Source organism: Mytilus californianus, unplaced genomic scaffold (assembly GCF_021869535.1).
Source record: "Mytilus californianus isolate M0D057914Y unplaced genomic scaffold, xbMytCali1.0.p SCAF_5, whole genome shotgun sequence".
Taxonomy (NCBI): Eukaryota; Metazoa; Mollusca; class Bivalvia; order Mytilida; family Mytilidae; genus Mytilus; species Mytilus californianus.
The window spans coordinates 116,849,775-116,865,792 of record NW_026262701.1 but is presented as its reverse complement, the minus strand read 5'-3'; the positions used below and the strand labels follow the sequence as shown (position 1 = coordinate 116,865,792).

The window sequence follows — 16,018 nt, the reverse complement described above, 5'->3', positions numbered from 1 at the left end:
AAAATTCTAAAGGGAGCTTACATCAATAGATATAAACAATTCACCAAAGTTTCACAAAACTGCTGAAAGCATTTTTGATTTTTTGTCGGAAAACTGGAAAATCCCCCCTTTTTTTATGAATAAAACCCTGTAACTCGGAAAAGTAAAATCTAAAATACATATAAAAATCGAAAGGGAGCTCATGTCAATAGATATAAACAATTCACCACAATTTCTTGCAAGTTGGTGAAAGCATTCTTGAGTTATTGTCCGAAAACTGGAAATTTCTCCTTTTTTCAATCATGTTAATGAATAAAACCCCATAACTCGGAAAACATAAAATATAAAATTTATAAAAAACGAAAGGGAGCTCACGTCAATAGATATAAACAATTCACCAAAGTTTTATGCAAATTGGTTAAAGCGTTTTTGAGTTAATGTCTGACATGTTGACGATGGACTGACAGACGGAGGGACAGACAGATGGACAACAGTATACCATAATACGTCCCGTAAATGGACGTATAAAAAGTCAAAATCGAAAAATACCCACAGTAGACGGCATGATTATCTGGACTAATGATGTTACCCCCAAAACTTTTATGTGTTATACGAGGTTGAAAATGAAAGTAGGGGTGATGACAATCACTTTATATAACATGTTACATGCAAGTGTCATAATTTGAATAAACCTTTAGTTAAACAAAGTACCTTTTCTAAATCATTTTGTGATTCCAATTTATCTTGAACCGGCTTATCTTCACCGGTGCTTGATTTCTTTTTGGCTCCATTTGGCGATTGTTCTTTACCAGATTTTTTATTTTTTCTTCTTTTGTACAGTAAATAGCTACCGACAACTACTACTGGAACCCCAACAGCCAATCCTATCTGCCATTTAGACCAGCCTTCTGATGAAGGAGACGATCCCACACTTCCACTGGAGGCAGCCATTTTGATGGACCACGTGACACCACGAATAAATTGTATATATTCCTAGCATATTTATTCAATGATGTGGTAGTTTTTCTCTTTGATTATATGTCGTAACTATTTTCATATATTATTTTCTATTAAAATGAATGTTTTATTCAATAAATGAGGTATGTTTTGTCGGATAGAATAATGAAATTAAAAGGTCGGAACTTACAAGGAAAGTTTTTAGCACATTCTCTTTAAAAATTAATTTCCCGTGAACATGTAAACAACAGAAAACCACATTGGTTACGATACATGAATAATGTAATTTATCTTAATATGTACATCTACAATGTTATTGTTCCCTTCACAATTTTTGCAGTTCGTCGACAGCATAACATTTAAAATAGCCCCTTTTTTGTGCCTATGCCTGTGGGGTTTATGTTGCTCAGTCTTTGGTTTTCTATGATGTGTTTTGTGTACTGTTGTTTGTCGGTTTGTCTTTTTTTGTTTGTTTGTTGTACAATACTGGTATACCAGTATTGCGATCGCCAAGTACAGGAGATCCCTAATATATATATCCTCGTCTCATGCCATGGGTTATCAAGTTACTAAGAATTCATTGTGATGTCACGATTTCCATAAATATTTACATTTTTGGTATTTAGCTGAATTTTGTCTCCAAATGACCTAAGATCTGTCTCCGAATAACCTTTCGGACATCAAGCAACAATCACTTTTTAATTATGACGTCAATTTTTTTAAATTGTGATGTCAAATTTTATGTTAACTAGCTGTGATTTTAAGTAATGGCGGACAAATTTGCATACAAGTGTAAAAAGCATGCATAGTACGAAAACCTATGATGTGACCATACATACATACTTATACAGTTAACACTGGTTTTACTAGTTCACCCTTTTTATAAGTTGTTTACTAAATGACAGGATACTCAGGGTACCCTGTAAGACGATTAACATTTAAATTCTAGTTGAATGGATCTTATTGCTATTTGGAAATCTGCGACACTTGAACTACTGACAAGGAGCATAGCTAGTTTAAACATATTTTATTGTTCAAAAATACAAAATGACAAATGGATCAGACACAAGTTTTACAAGTTAGTAACGTCTTCTCCAAGGAGCATAGCTACACATGATTTTCAAACCGGTGCTTTTTCCTGGAAAAATTGGACATCATCAGGCAAATGCTTTCATGTCACAATGTCCTATGACATGTTTTTTCCCTGAATGACATTGGTCAACCAGGGAAGTTCATAATCATAAATCGAAATTGGAAACTCATCTATGATCTGAAACAGTCCAGAAGTACCATGGTCTGATAGTCTGTTAGTCAGACATTCTGATGGACCAGCAAAAGTCACCCTCCATGAAGCTTTACAGGTTGGATCTAGTCTTCATATAAACCTGTAACTGCTTACTACCACTTCATTTTAACTGTGGTTGATAGTTGTCTCATTATTATCATATTACTTGTATACCATTGTATACTGTAGAAATGCCAGTGTAACAGTAAATTCGTTCCGATAGTAAATTTGTCCCTGGACTTCTTTTCCTAGGTAATCAAGTCCATGACCATAATTTTCTTAGTCCCAGGCTAAAATTTCATAGGAAAAACTGTCCATAGCTAGTAAAATATGTCTGGCACTTATTTTCATAATAATGAATGACATGGAAGTTTTTACCTAGGAATATTAATGACATAGACATGAATTTCTAGGAAAATTTGTCTGGGGATAAATCTCAGCTGTGTAATTTCTGGTTTTTAAATTATAAAAACAAACCATACAATATTAAAACATAGCAATTTCAAATTCCATTGTTTACATATAAATTATTTCTTTCCTTACAATTTTTCCTAGAAAAATAATGGACATGGATGTTTTTACCTAGGAATATTAATGACATGGGCATGAATTCCTAGGGAAATTTGTCTGGGGACATAAATTTTATTAAAAGATTGAAGCACTTGTAACTGTTATACAATATTTAAGCATTACAATTGCAAATGCCATTGTTTACATGTAAATGATTTCTTTCCTTACAATTTTTCCAAGTAAATTAATGGACATGCACGTTTTTACCTAGGAATATTAATGACATGGACATGAATTCCTAGGAAAATAAGTCTGGGGACATAAATTACTGACATCCGACTAAAAATACTAGTAAATTCTGTAACCATGGATTTTTTATACTACTAATATGTGTCCGCCCGGACACATTTTACCAGGTCTAATTATCTCTTACACCAGATTGTTCAAAAGTTTTAAAGAGGGATGCGTTGTAATGGGATCCCAACTAAATCCTATACTGTTTGAACAAATATTGTAAGATTCCATTTCTGTTAACCATCATGACCATGTTAATGTCTATGCTGAGAATGTCTGTTTACATACATGCAAATACATGTACATTTGTAAAGACTTTATTCATTGTTATTGTAGATGAATGCAATGTAATTAAAATAAAATCTTTGCACTCGCTAATTTTTTTATGCTTGGTTTCAGATTATAAGTCTGACCCCCTATTGATGTCACACCTTTCTTCTGTTAAATGTCTGTGGTGTCAGAATTTTTTCTTGTGATGACAAAATATCTGAGAACGTCTGTAATGTCCTGTTATGGCTGACAAATAGAGACAAAGTGTATGTCAGACATAACATTTAACTCGTGTTTGAAGTGATCGGTAGCTACATTGTAAGAAATAAGATTTGACAAATGATATTAAAAATTTATTGTATCATTTAATACTAACAGTAGCGAAAAATGGCCATGGGTGTTTGACAATAAAGGTCAGTTCTACAAATGATTTCATACCATATGAAAATAAGAAGATGTGGTATATTTGCCATTGAGACAACCATCAACCAGAGTCCAAGTGAAATGGAGGTTACATGACCATCAACAATGAGTAAAACTCATACTGTATAGTCAACATAACCATTTGAAGTGATGTTCGGATTATCAATTTATCATATAAATCTAAATTCAATTGATTATTTAAAATTTTCAATTAACAGTGAATAATTGATTATAATTTTCAATCATCGATAATCAATATATATAAACAAGTAAAAAATATACATTAAACTGTAAGTTTGTTTATGGAAACTACACCTACCTGTAAATGTAAGGAATCTATTAAAACATCCATTAATTATTTATATTTATTATAAAGTTAGGGATTATACTTACACTTGTTTTTTTTTATTTACTTGTACATGTATATAGGTGTCGTTAAATTATTTTGGAGGCAGAGTTATACCCTTAGACCTTCAGATTTTTTTTACTTGATGAATGCATGTATACGTATTAAATAAGTCAAATTTTCTTCTTTATTGAATTTCTCCTGACTACATTACTTTAATATATAGAGTGTTTAATTGTCTGTCTTTATCAGTTGTCTTTACTATTCATAAAATTATAATTTCATGGACAATGAAAATGTTATTTGTTCCATATGTGCCAGTTGAATGTATACCATTTTGTATGACCATACATATTTCCATTAGTCCTGGAAATTTTTACAAACACTGGTTTTGGTAAATTTTAACGAATTTAATTTTAAATTCTGTATAAAAGACTGGGTGGTATCCCTTAATTTGAAAAAGAGGATACGTAATCATTCATTTATTGAGTCATAGCTTACATTGGAAAAAGTAGTGCAAATTTGTATATAATTTAACTATAAACATGATAAAGTTAGTAGACTAAGGAACTAACCATTTGCCTTTAGTGATATCATGATATGCCTATCTTAGATATCAAGTACAGTAGATTTAATAAACATAATTGCTTCCAATATTGGTCCTTCACCTTATTTTCTGGTATAAAAGTTCTTTAACATAGGATTCCAGTTTATGCAGAGACTGGTTTAGACAGATTGTATTGAAATGTGATACTTTTTATTTCAGTTGTAGTCAATGATACAAAAAGAATATGACTGCTGTAACCACACAGCCAAGGGATGAAAAACAACTTCCTCCAATTACAGAACTACCTCCTGGACTAAAGGAGCTACAGAATATTACAGAGATCAAAATACATCAGCATCTTGATTCAACAGAAGGTAAGGAAAAATTGTTACAGGTATGAAAATAAGCCCAAATCTTGTGTCAAAACAACCCACATCACAAAGTTACTGAACCTTTATAGCTCAGCATGACCATATCTTCTGTGTTAAATGTTAATTCATTAATTGAAAATGTATATTTATGTCAGTTCATATATTTTAAAAAGATAAAGGAAAAAAACTATTGTGTGCGCTCAATAAGGAGATAACATCACAACCAAGGAAAAGGAAAATAACAATATGAATGAAAAAGTCCTCTTGTTTGTTAGTTTTAGTATGAAGATTATTGTGAAAATTCTTACATAAAGGTATAAAAAATGGCAATGGTCACTTTTATCCTTGGGCTGATTTAGAGTTAGTCCATTATAATATTTGGGAAGATGTCTAATTCACAGATAATGTTGTGAATATCCCTCAATTGGTGTTTGATAAGGTCTTTAGATTTGACCCTGATTTATTGAATGATTAGATTTGATGTGTCAATCAATGAAGTTATATCTATTTTCAGTATTCTGTTGTTGGCAGAGACCAGCCAGATACAGTCTTTATGATGGAACAAAGGAAGAAGACCATTTTTTATATGCACAAGAAGGTAATTATGGAATCAATCTGTCGAAATAGCACATTTCAACTTGCAGTGATCTTTAATATTTTTTCCTGAAATATTTGTAGCTGAATTTTAAGCTCTTTACCAACAATCAATCCATCAAACTTAGTTATCAAACATTTAGTACTGTGAATTCAGAAATTATTTCAAGATTTGTATTAATGTGAATTTTATGCAACTGGGTGAGAATCACAATTATAAGAACTTAGATTCTGATATCTGATACATAGTAGTATGCAGATTTTTCCTGAAATCTCAATAATTAATCTCACATTTTTATCCATTCTTCAAAAATTTCAATAATAAATGCACACATAATTTCTGAATTTAAAATATAAAAATAATTGGAGATGTGTTACGATTGCCTATGAGACAATTATCCAACATATGTGTAGTTCAAATGACATTGATGTTACAATTACAGGTCACTGTACAGCCTTCAACAAAGAGAAAAACTCATTTTAGGACTATCTCATTCGCTCTAAGAATCTTTTCACGATGTTAAATAAAAATTAACAAAGTACTCAGAGTCTTGTATTCTATAGTCCAAAAAAACAAACCATCACCAGAAAATGGATTGTAGTCCCTAACAACATGATTAACGGTAAATGTATTGATAGTTTCAGAATGCTATGCAAGACAGTGTCTTGGTGCAAATAGAGGCTTTGTAATGAAACTAAGTAATGCAGATCAACAGGAAGTACTTCGACTTCAGCGCCCTCTACGATGTCCATGTGGTATTTGTTGGTGGTGGTGTTGTTGTATACAGGAATTAAATATAGAAAGTCCTCCAGGGACACATATAGCAACAATAAGTGAAGAGTAAGTTCAGGAATTAAATATAGAAAGTCCTCCAGGAACACATATAGCAACAATAAGTGAAGAGTAAGTTCAGGAATTAAATATAGAAAGTCCTCCAGGAACACATATAGCAACAATAAGTGAAGAGTAAGTTCAGGAATTAAATATAGAAAGTCCTCCAGGAACACATATAGCAACAATAAGTGAAGAGTAAGTTCAGGAATTAAATATAGAAAGTCCTCCAGGAACACATATAGCAACAATAAGTGAAGAGTAAGTTCAGGAATTAAATATAGAAAGTCCTCCAGGAACACATATAGCAACAATAAGTGAAGAGTAAGTTCAGGAATTAAATATAGAAAGTCCTCCAGGGACACATATAGCAACAATAAGTGAAGAGTAAGTTCAGGAATTAAATATAGAAAGTCCTCCAGGGACACATATAGCAACAATAAGTGAAGAGTAAGTTTCAAATAAAATGTAAAAGTTTTTGAAGGATACAATGAAAGAAAATGTTTGTATTTTGGCATTCTGTCTTTTTTTTTGTACACAAATCTCTTTCCATGTATGATTCAGTTTATTTTTTTTCAAATTTTTAGAAACTTTTAAGTCTCATGTATCCTGAAATTCATATGTCTTGTAATTATTCACAAAAAATTTCATATCAAGTAAAAGCTCTCAGTGAATACACCTTATCGCTATTTGTCCGCCATTACTGGACATCACAAAGGTTCCCATAAAATTTTGACATCATAATACAAAATATCTGACGCCACAATGGAAAAGTGATTGTTATATGACGTCAATAGTTCAAGCGGGACAGATTCTCGGGTCAACCGGGACAGAATTCCAAATAACGATAAGGTGTATTGTTACTATCTGGTACTTGGAAACTCCCATGTCTATAAATAGCTTTATAACTTCTGGAAAATCTCGAGTTTGTTAGTTATATATATGTAAGAAAACATAATTTTTGAGAAATTAACTTAAGACTCACAATTATCACATTATTATATTTTAGTAAATTTGGATATTTTTGCCCGCCTATAATAGAAGGGTCATATTGTTTTCTGCTTTTTGCATCCTTCTGTCCTGTATCAGGTTAAATAGATATAAAAGATGTGGTATGAGTGCCAATGAGACAACTCTCCATCCAAGTCACAATTTATAAAAGTAAACCATTATAGGTCAAAGTACGGTCTTCAACGGGGAGCCTTGGCTCACACCGCACAGCAAGCTATAAAGGGCCCCAAAAAATTACTAGTGTAAAACCATTCAAACGGGAAAACCAACGGTCTAATGTATATAAAAAACGAGAAACACTTATGAACCACATCAACAAACGACAACTACTGAACATCAGATTCCTGACTTAGGACAGGTGCAAACAATTGCAGCGGGTTTAAACGTTTTAATGGTACCAAACCTTCACCCTTTTTCTGAAACAATAGTGTAACATCACAACATAGAAAGACACACTATAAAATATCAATTGAAATGGCTTAACTCAATCAAAAGACATATTAACACAAGTGAACTTACAATGAACAAATAAATTTGATCTATGATACAATGTAAATACAAAATCAATAAAATAAGGGATGAGTAACAGTATTATACGGCTGTGAATTGTTAAACAATTTCAGAAAAAGTTTGGTTTAAGGTAGTTGACCATGAAGTTTGGGTTACATCAACTTGAAAATACAAATTCATTGTGATGTGAACTTTTAACAATATATGCCAAATTAGGGTTTCGACCATCAAATTAAAACTTAGTACTCAGGTTCATTATGATGTGATCTTTCTAAGTATATACATTTACTAATTTTCAACATATAACAAACTTGATGGCACTGTCAAATCAATATTTTATTAACATATTTTCCAAGTCTGGTTGAATAAGTGGTGCAATCCCTTTTGAATCTGCAATATGATAAGGGGACGAAATTCAGATCAATGATAAGGACAGAACCTATCTAAGGGCTATTCCAGAAAAAAAGATTATATGTACTATATTTATTTTCATTCAAAGTTTTTGTTGCTGTCCAGGATATTATATAACTACATGTACCATATTTATTTTCAGTCGAAGTTTTTGTTGCTGTCCAGGGTATTATATAACTACATGTACTTTATTTATTTTCAGTCGAAGTTTTTGTTGCTGTCCAGGGTATTATATAACTACATGTACTTTATTTATTTTCAGTCGAAGTTTTTGTTGCTGTCCAGGGTATTATATAACTAGTGATGATGACAGAATCTTATTCAGGATTAGTTTCAGCTGTTTTTTATGCAAACTGTGTGCTAGTGTATCCATACAGGTAAGTTGATGCCAATATCCCAGTATATGAATACAGGTAACATGCTGCCAATGTCCTAATATATGAATACAGGTAACATGCTGCCAATGTCCTAATATATGAATACAGGTAACATGCTGCCAATGTCCTAATATATGAAAACAGGTAACATGCTGCCAATGTCCTAATATATGAATACAGGTAACATGCTGCCAATGTCCTAATATATGAATACAGGTAACATGCTGCCAATGTCCTAATATATGAATACAGGTAACATGCTGCCAATGTCCAAATATATGAATACAGGTAACATGCTGCCAATGTCCTAATATATGAAAACAGGTAACATGCTGCCAATGTCCTAATATATGAATACAGGTAACTTGCTGTCAATGTTCATATATATCCACACAGGTATTTTATATCATAGTCTCATCCCTGGGATAATGACAATTTGATATGCATTAATATTCGTAGGATACATATTGTTTTTGTTTTATCAGTCATTAAAGTTTGCTATTGCAACATTTTCATAGTTTGGGGTTTCCTTTATATAGAAGGATAACTTGGGAGTGAAGAACAAAAGACAAGTAACCCTGATTGTGATTATGGAAAAATAGCCAATCCTTTGTTCTTTTGTAACCATACAATTAAAAAAAATTTAAAATGTTGATATTATACTAATTTTTTTTTTTTTTTAAGTTATTTTTATATATATTTACAAAAAGATATTGCCTGGCGTTAACTATTTAGAGAAAACAAATTAGCCTGTTACACTTTTATTTGAAAGATGTATATCTTTTCTGCTTATGGAAAAATTATTTACTTACAGAATATTTCCATACACCAATTTTTAGAGCTTTCCTGTAAGTCCTAAGAGCTTTCCTGTAAGTCCTAAGAGTGACATTTGCCTTTTAATAATTTAATAGTATTTAACTGGTAATCAGAAGATAATAATATCACTATGTAATAACTCAATATCTATTGTTGAGTTGTTATTACTATTACAAGAATTTTTTTTTATTAAATCTATAATCTAAAGTGACCTTGCAGATAAAGTGGTAAACATTGAAGAGTTTTATATTGAAGAGGGATAATTTGTTTTCTATAATTTTTACCTGATTTATACTTTTACCTACCTGTTGATAATTTTTTTAATAATCAATGTGTGTGCTTGATCTCAGTTCTTCATGAAAAAGCCAATATTTCTCCACTCTCAACAGTTACATTTAAAATATTTAAAAAGCTCAGCAAGCCTCGCTTTTAAATTCGAAAATTTAACTCTCACCAGTGTAGAAATATTGTATCACACTTGATGTAGTGGTAGAATCTATATAAGCAATATAAAATCTGGAGAAAATGACAATTGCCAATAGCCTATTACATGTATATACATGGATATCATTGGTATTGTGTTGTAATGGTATATTATTGAAAAGGTTTAGTTAAATATTTTGGAGAATTCAATTTATTGCTAATTGTAGGTTTAAAAAGTTCACAAAATATGAAGAAAAAAAATGTAAAGAGACATAAAGGGGGAATAAAAAACCTGTAGTCAAAAAAAAAAACCGACAACACCTTGGTCATTTGAGAAAAGTTGATAAGACCAGCAACAGTCCACAAAACGCTACACCGAAAACTAAAGAATGAGCAACATTAACTCCACCAAAAACCAGGGATAATAATAATAATAATATAATATATAATAATTTCTTTATTTAAAGAGGGTAAATAAGTTTAGAATACAATACTAATCTCCCCTGATGCCTCTTAATAACTCAAAATATAATAATATAATATGTACATATACATACATACAGCTTTTTATGCAAAACAAATGGTGAAAACCTACAGATTTTTTGATACTCAGTGTCTGGTTTAACAAAAAATGTGAAAGGTAATAAGTGAGTTCCTTATGGTTACTTGTGAACTCAGGTGCTCTGGAAGGGTAAGCAGTTACTGTTCTTCTACTTTATATTGCATGTAGTCCTGTTTATGTGTGACTCACAACCGGTTATTAAGCAAAAAACAATGTCTGATTGGTAAATGTGTTTTATCTAAGCCTCGGACATTACCCAATGTATAAACCATGAGTACATGTAAATTCCTTTACTCTAATAACTGATTAACGAAGTGCTTCAAGGACAAACATAAACCAGACTCTGAGATATTCAAAATATTCTACATACAAAACTAAAGCAAAAACTTTTCAAAGAACTGAAGGTGAACTCAGATGAGATCTGGAAGGTTGAGCAGATCATGATAATTTCACATTTATTAGTTCATAACAGCAACAAGGAAAGAGATCGATTTCTTTGATGTTAAACAATCTGCTTTGGAGTTAACAAGATGATATATTTTACTTTTGACCTGTAAGACTTTGTTGAACTCAATGTTTTATTAAACTACACCAGATGGTTAATTGGTAAAAAATTAACAATTTTATTTGCTGTTTGTTATTTATATTAGAATTACAAATTATATATACTATAGCTTAGAAATTTTAGTAATGATTTTTATAATTGTGAAAATTGCGATGTGGTAGGTTAGGCAAAAATAAAAACTAACATTTAAATTGTGAAAGCCTTATTTATATGCATATTTTTTTTAAATTGTAAAAAATTTAATCATATTTTTGTCCGTTGTTCAAAAATAGCCGTAATAAATGCATCCAGAAATTTGTGAATTTACATTTAGTTAAGATTATTGTTGATAGATAACAGAGAGAGGTGAACCAGTAGCAGAGATTACAAAGAACTGTTCAGGAAACTGTAAAGATTTCTGTGGTACTGAAAATGAATACACAATTAAATGTATGTATTAGTAATTCTATAGAATGGGAAAGGTAGTAAGGGAATTTCCCATGGTTACTTATGTGAAAAGTTATTTCACAATTAACCTGTTAAAGTATATGGATAACTAAATCCACTATTAATTACTGTTCCTATGATGTTTTTTTTAATTAGAATGCGATGTGGGGGATACTTACATGAGACAGCAATGTAACTACAAAATGGTTATTTCATGAGATTGATTTCTCATATAGTTCACCATATATGGTGTCCTTTAAGGGTCTATATTAATCTAATACCACATCATCTCCTTACTCACTGTTTTTTTTTCCTCAATGTTATATTAGCATTTGAAATTGAATTTCTATTTGGTATTGTTTTTTTATTGGCATAAAGGTTGCATTGATGCAAGCAAAACACTTATGTGGCTGGCTTGATAGTTTTCCAGACTTTATCAATTCTTTTGAGATAAAATAAACAAAATCAAAGTGCATTAAACACAACATTCTGTACATCCTATACATGAACTGCTCAGTGGTCTCGTGCTTGAATCCAGTGCAATACTGTCCATGGATTTGAACCCCTGCCAGGTCAAACCAGACCTGAAAATTGTTATTTGCTGCTTCTCAGCTAAGCACACAGTATTTATGAGTGAGAAAAAAAGACTGGTCGGCTGGCAATCAGAATAATATGTCATGGTAAGGTGACATTTATGGACACAGGAAGAGATCTCCAACTCAGGATTGCCTTCAAATGCTTAGTTTTTAGGTTCCACTACAAATGAATGTAATCTTTACCATTCAGAAGCACTTTGATTTTTACAGATATTATAATCTAGGATTTTTAGTACAAGGTGTTATCCAGCTGACATGGAAATAAGGTTTAAACTTTTTTACATGACTTAATGATTAATAATATAATCTTTTGAATTGTAATTATTTCATTGGAATAATAATTTTATATTTTCAGTTCTCAAAGATCTGCACGTACAGGATAAGATTATAATTTTAGGCAGTAGTTTCCTGATAGACTATAATTTCTTTGAGAGACAACAAAGAACTTGTTGCTGATCATATAAAGTTACTCAGCATTTATAGAAAAGAGCCAAGATCTGACATTAAAGATTCATTTGGTTGTCAAACAGCTGGTTCATTATATGCAATAATTTATTTTTAAAACAGAAACATTTTGTAAACTTAATAATTTTTGTAAAATTCTTTTAACATATGATGATGTTACATTGTTCTGACATCTGACCGATTCAATGTGCTGACTTTTCCATATAAGATTAGTCACTGTGAAATATTAAACAGTCACTCTTTTGTAGAAAAGTAAGACTGGTTGGATCTGAGTCTCTTGATTAAAATGTTTGAATGTAGAAAAATCCACCTGAAACATTTCATCTGGACAGATTGTTTCTATAAAGAATATCAAGTAGAAATAGCCTACATTCAAATATAGATTTTAGAGGATTAATAATTGTTAATGAATACAACTTTGAGGGCAGTTATTAAAGGTCTATACAACTTTATCTGGATCAACATTTTACACATTGGTAATTACAATTCCTAGATAAGACAACAATAAGTGGTGATTATAAATAATGTTTAATGTCCAAATAAAAAACAACATTCATGACTGCAAATGCACTCTATGACAACCTTATAAACAATGCTTAGTGATATCTATATATAAAATAAAATGAACAAAGTGCTTTATTTAACAGAAAATTCCTTGGTTTAAGCAAAAAAATGGAATAATACTAATTCAATTTGATTATTTTTTTCCCGTGTAGTTTATAAATTATAGATTGACCATGTACACATTTTCAGCTTCATACCAAATATGCTTCAGTCAATTAATATATATTAACCCAATAAAACTACATAAAAGAAGCATTTAATTCATAACTAACTTTGTGTTACTGCTCAGATTTATAACATTTCCAAATTATAAAGGTGAAAACATTTGGTTAAATTCAGTAATTAAAAGAGAGGTGAAAGATACCAAAGGGACATTCAAACTCACAAGTCAAAAACAAATGACAATGTCATTGCTAAAAAAGAAAAAGAAAAACAGACAAACAACAGTACACAAAACACAACATAGAAAACTAAAGACTGAGGAACACGAACCCTACCCAATACTGGGGGTGATCTCATGTGCTTCTGAAGGGTAAGCAGATCCTGCTCCACATGTGGCACCCGTCGTGTTGCTCATGTAAGCACAAACCTGGTGATAAGTCTAATTCAGTAGGTCACATTCGGAGGGAAATGTGGCCAGGATTGTAGTTACGACAATTGGAACATATCTGTTGTCATCGGTGAAACAGATATTCAATAACTGTCAACCAACTCATGATGGCGGCCGTAAAATTTATGAAGGGATGATTTCAACTTCACCACTTGGAACTCATGGTTTAAAATCTTCTTTGTGAGTAGCAACCCTCTATCAAGGAAATCTTGATAGGAAATACAAGCCCTGGAATAACGAATCAACTGAGAGATATATACTCCATATGCAGGCGCTGCTGGAATGTTGCTACATAGAAATGGAAAGTTCACAATTGGGAAACTGAAATCATCTCTTTTGTCGTTAAGTTTTGTTTTCAACCGACCTCTGTAATTAAGATCATTAAGGCGTTCAATTATATTGTGCAATCATCACAAATGTTTATAAAGGATCTCCATATGGAAATCTGTTCTATAAACTTTTATTTTTGTCAACTGTTATTGTCCAATTTTAAAAGATGCATTTAAATGTTGTCTTTCATCGAGCTATCAATAAACATATGTACATGGTTTCATTGAGTTGTTCAAATACTGTATGTCTGTATCAATCAGTAACTGATTTGGAACGTAAATTTTTAAAACATTGCTATTCAAAGTTAATTTGTAGATTTTCATCCCCTCCTGTCCAAAATATTCAATCAATGTGCCAATTTTGTCTAAAAAATATTTAAGTTCTTTGTAGATAGAATTCTCCTGTTATCTGAATTCTCCATACCTCACAACTAAGAAATCAACAGTAAACTTTTTGTTTTTAGTAGATATTCAGAGAATTGTTCTTGAATAAAAAAGAATTGAGTCTCCTTTTATTTGAATTAATCCTGAGGAGCTTTAAGTAGTTCCTGGAAAAATTAAAATAGAGCCCCTTCACCCATCCCATTTTCCTATTAACTGGTGAATGCAGGTTTGTGTGGCTTTAAAGTTAAATAAGATTGTTTCTATAAATTGCTATCTGTATAGTTAATAAAAATAGTTGTCAACAGCACCTGTACCTGTACTATAGCCCATGGTCAAGGCACCAAGTTAGAACAAAACAGCTATTGGTGGAGCACAACAACCTTATTGATATTAAAAATTAATGTTTATGGTAGATCTTTGATACTTGTAAAAATTTAGTCACAACTTTTTATTTTTTAAAGTTTAGAGCTTCACATATTGTATATTCCTGTCAATTGTTGATGACTATGTTGCCCTTTAAATGTATTTGGTTATTTGTATTGCTCAGTTGCTGTCTCATTGACTATATCCCACATCTATTATTCATTTATGAAGTAATTTTTTTATGAATAATATGTTCTAGTGATATTTTGTAAGAAAGCATTGTTCATTATGGCTCATCTGTTAAATTTCTTTATCAGGGGATACTTAAATGTAACTCCCTGTAAACAAGAGGTTTATAGAATAACCTAAATGTGCTATCTAGTTTATATTCAAGATGTAATGATGTAATGAATAACTTTTTGCTATATTTTTTTTTGCTTGGTTTAGCAATATCATATTAACAGATTTTATACTAATCCTTATATTCTGTGATATACATTTTTTATATGGCATTAAAGTTTTACTTCTTTTTATTATATATATTAATTTTGTTATTGTATTTTACAGTAAAAGATCTGTACAATTAAAGTCTTAGTTGTTCTTTTATTAGTTTGCCATGTGAAGCTTGTGGTTGCGTTATATTCATGTTTATGGATATTTGATAAATATCTGCCAAGCTTACATGTACCAATGGTAAATGACTTGGTGATGTCTTAGTGTTAGTCAAAAGACAATTAACAATCAGATATTGTGTGATGCTTCATCACCAAATATATTTAATCAACAGGATTAAAATGAGTAACACAACAGGTGTCACTAGTTAAAACCTTCTTGAGCACCTGAGTTCACACCTGGGTTTTGGTGGGGTTCATGTTGCAGGAACTGCTGAACCTTCTGGAACACCTGGGTTTTGGTGGGGTTCATGTTGCAGGAACTGCTGAACCTTCTGAAACACCTGGGTTTTGGTGGGGTTCATGTTGCAGGAACTGCTGAACCTTCTGGAACACCTGGGTTTTGGTAGGGTAATGTTGCAGGAACTGCTTAACCTTCTGGAACACCTGGGTTTTGGTAGGGTAATGTTGCAGGAACTGCTGAACTTTCTGGAACACCTGGGTTTTGGTGGGGTTCATGTTGTTGGAACTGCTGAACCCTTTGGAGCACATGAGTTCACATCTGGGTTTTGTTGGACTTCTTGTTG

At 31.5% G+C, this 16,018-nt stretch overlaps 2 protein-coding genes across 2 annotated transcripts in view; one reads left to right on the top strand and one right to left on the bottom strand.

The window, feature by feature from the left end:
• Positions 1-939, bottom strand: part of LOC127700778 (mitochondrial import receptor subunit TOM70-like) — a 29,451-nt gene extending 28,512 nt beyond the window's left edge. Inside the window, exon 1 of the mRNA XM_052204431.1 lies at positions 691-939. Within this exon, the coding sequence (XP_052060391.1) occupies positions 691-930 (240 nt within the window). The 5' untranslated portion in view covers positions 931-939. The remainder of the gene's footprint in view (positions 1-690) is intronic.
• A 212-nt stretch (positions 940-1,151) lies between these two features.
• LOC127700784 (phospholipid scramblase 3-like) lies at positions 1,152-15,408 on the top strand. Its single transcript, XM_052204440.1, has 7 exons — positions 1,152-1,218; positions 4,831-4,985; positions 5,497-5,580; positions 6,216-6,417; positions 8,603-8,717; positions 11,416-11,512; positions 12,461-15,408. Exons 2-7 carry the CDS (start codon positions 4,856-4,858, stop codon positions 12,559-12,561), a joined length of 729 nt encoding a protein of 242 aa, XP_052060400.1. The 5' UTR covers positions 1,152-1,218; positions 4,831-4,855; the 3' UTR covers positions 12,562-15,408.
• The last annotated feature ends 610 nt before the right edge of the window (positions 15,409-16,018 follow it).

Bases quoted from the DNA above. Each gene is read 5' to 3' on its own strand.
- LOC127700784 (XM_052204440.1), top strand. From the start codon at position 4,856: ATGACTGCTGTAACCACACAGCCAAGGGATGAAAAACAACTTCCTCCA. The intron at 4,986-5,496 runs GTAAGGAAAAAT...ATCTATTTTCAG, and splicing joins GCATCTTGATTCAACAGAAG to TATTCTGTTGTTGGCAGAGA. The intron at 6,418-8,602 runs GTAAGTTCAGGA...ATTTATTTTCAG, and splicing joins ATAGCAACAATAAGTGAAGA to TCGAAGTTTTTGTTGCTGTC.